This window comes from Oncorhynchus mykiss, chromosome 14 (genome assembly GCF_013265735.2).
Source record: "Oncorhynchus mykiss isolate Arlee chromosome 14, USDA_OmykA_1.1, whole genome shotgun sequence".
Taxonomy (NCBI): Eukaryota; Metazoa; Chordata; class Actinopteri; order Salmoniformes; family Salmonidae; genus Oncorhynchus; species Oncorhynchus mykiss.
The window spans coordinates 30,791,037-30,798,271 of record NC_048578.1 but is presented as its reverse complement, the minus strand read 5'-3'; the positions used below and the strand labels follow the sequence as shown (position 1 = coordinate 30,798,271).

Below are 7,235 nucleotides of genomic sequence, written 5' to 3'. Positions count from 1 at the left end.
TGGGTCAGTCAGTCAGTGGGTGAGTGAGTGGGTCAGTCAGTCAGTGGGTGAGTGAGTGGGTCAGTCAGTCAGTGGGTGAGTGGGTCAGTCAGTCAGTGGGTGAGTGGGTCAGTCAGTCAGTGGGTGAGTGAGTGAGTGAGTGGGTGGATCAGTCAGTCAGTGGATGAGTGAGTGGGTGGGTCAGTCAATCAGTGGATGAGTGAGTGGGTGGGTCAGTCAGTGGGTCTATCAGTCAGTCAGTCAGTGGGTCACTGGGTGGGTCAGTGAGTCAGTCAGTCAGTCAGCAGGTCAATCAGTCAGTCAGTGGGTCAGTCAGTCAGTCAGTGGGTATATCAGTCAGTCAGTCAGTCAGTCAGTCAGTCAGTGGGTATATCAGTCAGTCAGTCAGTCAGTCAGTGGGTCACTGGGTGGGTCAGTGAGTCAGTCAGTCAGTCAGCGGGTCAACCAGTCAGTCAGTCAGTGGGTCTTTCAGTCAGTCAGTCAGTCAGTGGGTATATCAGTCAGTCCCCCCAGCTCCTCTCTGGAGCTACAGATACACCCCCCAGCTCCTCTCTGGAGCTACAGATACACCCCCCAGCTCCTCTCTGGAGCTACAGATACACCCCCCAGCTCCTCTCTGGAGCTACAGATACACCCCCCAGCTCTTCTCTGGAGCTACAGATACACCCCCCAGCTCCTCTCTGGAGTTACAGATACACCCCCAAGCTCCTCTTTGGAGCTACAGATACATCCCCAGCTCCTCTCTGGAGCTACAGATACACCCCCCAGCTCCTCTCTGGAGCTACAGATACACCCCCCAGCTCCTCTCTGGAGTTACAGATACACCCCCCAGCTCCTCTCTGGAGCTACAGATACACCCCCAGCTCCTCTCTGGAGCTACAGATACACCCCCCAGCTCCTCTCTGGAGCTACAGATACACCCCCCAGCTCCTCTCTGGATCTACAGATACACCCCCCAGCTCCTCTTTGGAGCTACAGATACATCCCCAGCTCCTCTCTGGAGTTACAGATACACCCCCCAGCTCCTCTCTGGATCTACAGATACACCCCCCCAGCTCCTCTCTGGATCTACAGATACACCCCCCCAGCTCCTCTCTGGATCTACAGATACACCCCCCCAGCTCCTCTCTGGATCTACAGATACACCCCCCAGCTCCTCTCTGGATCTACAGATACACCCCCCAGCTCCTCTCTGGATCTACAGATACACCCCCCCAGCTCCTCTCTGGATCTACAGATACACCCCCCAGCTCCTCTCTGGATCTACAGATACACCCCCCAGCTCCTCTCTGGATCTACAGATACACCCCCCCAGCTCCTCTCTGGATCTACAGATACACCCCCCAGCTCCTCTCTGGATCTACAGATACACCCCCCAGCTCCTCTCTGGAACTACAGATACACCCCCCAGCTCCTCTCTGGAGCTACAGATACACCCCCAGCTCCTCTCTGGATCTACAGATACACCCCCAGCTCCTCTCTGGAGCTACAGATACACCCCCAGCTACTTCCTTGTGTAAGTTCCTTCCATCCAACCGCACCACGATGTAACAGTTTTCAGACAGGTGTCGTCTGTCTCGAAGTTCCGGACGTACTCAAACTTGCTCTTGGCCATTCTGTCGCTGCTGGTGAAAACCCTGGCTACTGGTCAGAGGATGCACGTCTTGATGCCTCCTGGTAATCTACACAGCACTGGACCAAACTTGAGGGTTCTGTGTGAAAGGACAGAGCAGATTAAATCAATGTAGAAGAGAGAGCAATGGGAGAAGAACAAGCAGCACAAGGTTGGCTGTGGTCTTCATGTCAAATTCTGCTTTCTTAATAGTAGACATACAGGCAATATTTTAGTGAAGCAAATATGTCAGGTAAGACCAGAAACACACCCACCCACAGGCTCAACCTGGTCTCAGAGCGTTTCCTATTATTCTGTACGTAAATCCGAAACACTCCATTTAGTATGATGTTTCGTATGGTATGTATTAATCTGTGGATGTCCATCATCCAGTTCCTGTGATATTACAAATTACAATTCGTATGATATGTTACAAATTCCAATTTTGTTGTGGCTAACGTTAGCTAGCTGGCTAACAAGGTTAAAGGGTTCATTAAGGTTAGCTAAAAGGGTTAAGGTTAGGGAAAGGGTTAGCTAACATGCTAAGTAGTTGCAAAGTTGCTAAAGTTGTCCGTCATGAGATTCGAAGACGGAATCTTCCGGTTGCTAGACATTCGCGTTATACGCCCATCCATCCACCCTGACAAACCAACCTCCTTTAATTTTTGCCTTATTAAGTAACCTTGCGCCTTATGTAGCCATACTAGAAGGTAATATCAGGCTGACAGGCTAGCTAGCTACATTACCAAAAATATGGGAACACCTGATCGTCAAACATCTCATCCCAAAATCATGGGCATTAATATGGAGTTGGTCCCCCCCCCTTTACTGCTATAACAGCCTCCACTCTTCTGGGAAGGTTTTCCACTAGATGTTGGAACATTGCTGCGGGGACTTGCTTCCATTCAGCCACAAGAGCATTAGTGAGGTCGGGCACTGATGTTGGGCGATTAGGCCTGGCTCACTGTCTGCGTTCCAATTCATCTCAAAGGTGTTCGGTGGAGTTGAGGTCAGGGCTCTGTGCAGGCCAGTCAAGTTCTTCTACACCGATCTCAAGAAACCATTTCTGCATGGACGCATTGTCATGCTGAAACAGAAAAGGGCCTTCCCTAAACTGTTTCCACAAAGTTGGAAGCACAGAATCCAAACCATGAAAAACAGCCAGAGACCATTATTCCTCCTCCACCACAAAACTTTCATCCATCTGACTGCCAGATGTTGAAGTGTGATTCATCACTCCAGAGAACGCGTTTCCACTGCTCCAGAGTCCAATGGCAGCAAGCTTTACACCACAGCAGTCGACGCTTGGCATTGCACATGGTGATCTTTGGCTTGTGTGAGGCTGCTCGGCCATGGAAACCCATTTCACGAAGCTCCCGACGAACTGTTCTTGTGTTGACGTTGCTTCCAGAGACCGTTTAAACTTGGTAGTGAGTGTTGCAACCGAGGACAGACGATGTTTACGCGCTACGGCGGTCCGAGCATGTGACTGAGCATGTGTGGCCTACCAATTCGCGGCTGAGCAGTTGTTTCTCCTAGACGTTTCCACTTCACAATAACAGCACGTACAGGTGACTGGGGTAGCTCAAGCAGGGCAGAAATTTGATGAACTGACTGACATGTTGGAAAGTACCACGTTGAAAATCACTGAGCTCTTCAACAAGGCCATTCTACTGCAGATGTTTGTCTATGGAGATTGCATGGCTATGTGATTTTCTAGACCTGTCAGCAACTGGTTTGGCTGCAATAGCCGAATCCAATAATGTGAAGGGATGTCCACATACTTTTGTATATAGTGTATTTACAAATGGTTGTCATCCTCTTCGGTCCATGATTTTAATAATTCCTTAAAACAATGGTATAACTTCGTTTACTTTAGGTGAATCAATGTAAGTGGTGCTATTGTCGACGCTGTGCTGTAAGTTATTAATATAAATGTTTTTGTGAGAATGTAGCTGACAAAGGACAGAACACAAGTTATTTTCGCCAGTGATTGTATGCAATCCATCCATCAAATAGGTCCTCCACGAACATATACTTCGAATTTCTGTTCCGGGACAGTATCTCATCTACGATCTCAATACAAAAAAGTAAGAAACAAAAACAAGCGATTATAAAATGTTTTTGTTGATTTTCTTTTGGTTCGGTTTCTGTGCCTAATTCCCTTTTAAAAAATAATAAAAAACAAAGCTTACAGACGACTAATATGTCATTTTGTTGCAGCTGCCTCAAATCTGCTGCATGGTCCTTCAGCGCCCCCGCCTGGTGAAAATAGAACAATGAAGCGGAAGAAGACCACCACTTCCCATGATTCTTAGCGTCGTGCACGTCTGCATTTGTTTTGAACATGGAGGAGAGGGAAAGAAGAGGAGATAAACAACAAAAATGTCCAGAATCAGAAAAGAAAGAGAGAGAATCAACAAGTGCATGTGCTTCAGATGCAACCGAACATACGGCAGAAGAAGAAGATGATATCGCGGCAAAGTTGGACGTCACCTCCGATAAATTTGATCCACTCCTGGCGCTATACTCGACTACAGTGCCTCTTCCATACCCAAACGTGAAATGCTTCAACAACATAGCCGAGTATGAGAGCTTTCTAAAGGGGGGACGGGGCCGCGCCAAGCCGGAGAACGTGGAGAAAAAACAGAGGAAAGCCAGGAAAGGTGTAGCAGATCCGGAGAGGATAGAGAAACTGAAGAGGTTGATGGTGAACAACCCGATAGTGGGAGAAGATGGAGAGGAGGGGACCAGCGGCACTGCCCGCCGTTGTAGAATACAGAAGGCTGCCAAGAATGTCCTGACCAGGATGTCTCGTATGTCGTGAATTATTTCTACATATTGTAGGCCTGCTCTGAATCCTTGAGTTTTTGGTGGTGTGGTTTTAGATCAAAACATGACCTCTTTCATTCTTACTTATGATCATTGTCTCATATTGTTACATATTTAGGCAAATTAAAACTCTTCATTGATATGTGGGGCATTATTGATGAGTCAAACTTGTGGTTGACAGCCAGGTGAATTCTATTTAATGTCTACTTCCTGTTTATACAGTCCATACAGGAAGTCCTCTGGGGGAGATGCACCGCTGCGTGCAGGAGAGGATCAGAGTGAAAGTTCACATCAGAACCTTCAAGGGGCTCCGTGGAGTGTGTTCTGGCTTCATAGTGGCCTTCGACAAGTTCTGGAACATGGTGAGAGCTCTTACCCGGTCCCTACCCATGCCCTCCACCGCCTTTCGACAGGTGGCTTGCAGACTAGACTATAGTCTTATGTAAGACAGTGCTCGAATAGCCTTACACATCGCTGTCCTCTCAATCTCTCCCTTCACCCTCTATTCCCTCTCCTCTCTCTCCATGTTAGGCGATGGTAGATGTAGATGAGACCTACAGGGAACCTCTGCTGGGTGAAGCTCTCTACCACGAGAAGGCCCTCACTGTCACACGGGTAGGTCTGGTGCCACCGAAGGACTCTGATCCTCTAGTCTAGTGGTGCATTCTAGAGAATGTTGTCTTGGATGCAGATGATGACATTTCCAGATCATGTGCCACTCACTAAAAAAAGTACAGCCATTATCATTCTCTGCAATCAGAAAACAAACTCATTAGCTATCCCTCTCTTTCCCTAGCTCTTTGACAAGCTGAAACTCCAGGAGAGTGCGGCGCTGAGAGAATATGAGGAGAAGAAGAAGCAGATAGACAAGAAGAAAGTTGAACCCTTCCATCCCCCGCCTGAGACCCAAACCAGAGACCGCAGACGAGGTGACCCCAATAGAGGGGACCCCAGAAGGAGAGGAGACCCTAGGGCAGTGGATCCCCGACTTGCAAGGGCCACAGTTGGGCCCCCAGTGGGCGATGACCCCGGAGCCCTAGGGGTCACAGGTAAGACCCAGGGGTCAAATGTTAAAGGTCAGGAGTCAGGGACTGAGGGGCCGAAGAGAAGAGGGTCCCAGAATAAAGAAGTGTCCCAGCCCTACGGGAGGGTTCATACGCGCCACGTCAACCAGCTCTTCATACGGGGAGAGAACGTGCTTCTAGTCAACCTACAACCACTCTGAATTGTGTGTTCTAGCCAGCAGGGGTGGCAACCTAGCCTGGACCTGGAAGCCAGTCTGTTCCTGCTCTCTTGCCAACTCCTTTTGGAGCTTTCATGCCAAACGCGAGCAGAAACCGACACTGCCACCCGGGCTAGTGGCCACCCGGGCTAGTGGCCACCCGGGCTAGTGGCCACCCGGGCTAGTGGCCACCCTCCAGGGAAGTTACTTGACCGGAAGGTCCAATGCGTTGAAGTTTTATCAAGACCCATCCACCAAGACCTACAGTATCTACACTGGTTTAGACCAACCTGGAAGTCTCACTGCTACTGCATATCATATTGATATTCTCTGCTTTACGCAGACAGGCATTAACTAGAAATAAAACATGAACTACCAAGCTGTCTTCTCTTGTCGTTTCTCATCTGGTCTTTGCCTCTGGGTCATATGAAATATGAAACACAGTATTGAAATGCGGGCATGGTGTGCACAACTGTAAATAACCACCAGAGGGCACTATACTCATTCGAATGCAGGCATGGTTTGCAGAGGGCATTATAGACTCATTCTAAGACATCTCACTGAGTCGTTGGAAAATAAACATAAATATTTAAATGATTGTAAAAAGTGTTCATATAAAGATGGAACTGTAAAGAGAAATGGGAATTTCTTTGATTTCACTTTATCCGGATATAGTGAGGATTAAAATGTGATCTAAAAGTAGCCTAACCTAATAAATGTCGTAAATATGCAGATTATAATCTCAAACACAACTGCATCAATGCAGAAACCCATAAATGTCATCCATGCTATGCCCAGCCTGCCAACTCCAGATAACACATGGAGGAAAGCCTACTGTTAGTCCCATTATCTTGCTTTTCTCTGTCAGAGCAAAAATGGCAGCGTGGTCTGGTCTCAGAGGACCTCGTGTGTGTTATTCATAATGGAGAAGCTTCAGATGGCACTAAGCAGCAACTCTTATTTGTCTAGACATTTCATATTGTGCTTTATTCTTTCATGGCCACATCAGCTTGATTGCAGGTCATTGGTTTTGTGTAGCTGCTGCTTTGTCTATAAACTAGGTCACCCAAGGACAATAAACCTGAACCTTCAGTATTGCACATTTTCCATAATATCTGGGAGCTGTGTTGTGCAGTATATGTTAATTGTTCAAACTGTGTCTGAGACAAGACATTATCCTGCAGTACCTGGCTTTACTTTCTTATATCTCAATCTGATCTATTAATTCCCAAGCCAAGGTCCTCCACATGGTTGCATACCGATGCACTGGCCAGATGGCTGTACTGTGTGTGTTGGGCTGCACTGTGTGTGTGTTGGGCTGCACTGTGTGTGTGTGTTGGGCTGCACAGTGTGTGTGTGTGTGTGTGGGGCGGGCTGTACTGTGTGTGCGTGTGTAGGGCTGCACGGTGTGTATGTGCGTGGTGGGGTTGTATGTATGTGTGTGTAGGGCTGCACTGTGTGTGTGTGTGTGTGGGGCGGGCTGTACTGTGTGTGCGTGTGTAGGGCTGCACGGTGTGTATGTGCGTGGTGGGGTTGTATGTATGTGTGTGTAGGGCTGCACTGTGTGTG

At 48.2% G+C, this 7,235-nt stretch overlaps 2 protein-coding genes across 2 annotated transcripts in view; both read left to right on the top strand.

Moving 5' to 3' along the window:
- The window catches only part of LOC118938760 (protein mono-ADP-ribosyltransferase PARP4-like), a 2,421-nt gene extending 901 nt beyond the window's left edge, over positions 1-1,520 (top strand). The window contains exon 2 of the mRNA XM_036943644.1: positions 533-1,520. Coding sequence (XP_036799539.1) covers positions 533-1,520 — 988 coding nt within the window. The remainder of the gene's footprint in view (positions 1-532) is intronic.
- A 2,393-nt stretch (positions 1,521-3,913) lies between these two features.
- lsm11 (LSM11, U7 small nuclear RNA associated) lies at positions 3,914-6,045 on the top strand. Its single transcript, XM_021561698.2, has 4 exons — positions 3,914-4,428; positions 4,667-4,806; positions 4,976-5,059; positions 5,241-6,045. The coding sequence occupies exons 1-4, from the start codon at positions 3,960-3,962 to the stop codon at positions 5,667-5,669; spliced, it is 1,122 nt and encodes a 373-aa protein (XP_021417373.1). The 5' UTR covers positions 3,914-3,959; the 3' UTR covers positions 5,670-6,045.
- The last annotated feature ends 1,190 nt before the right edge of the window (positions 6,046-7,235 follow it).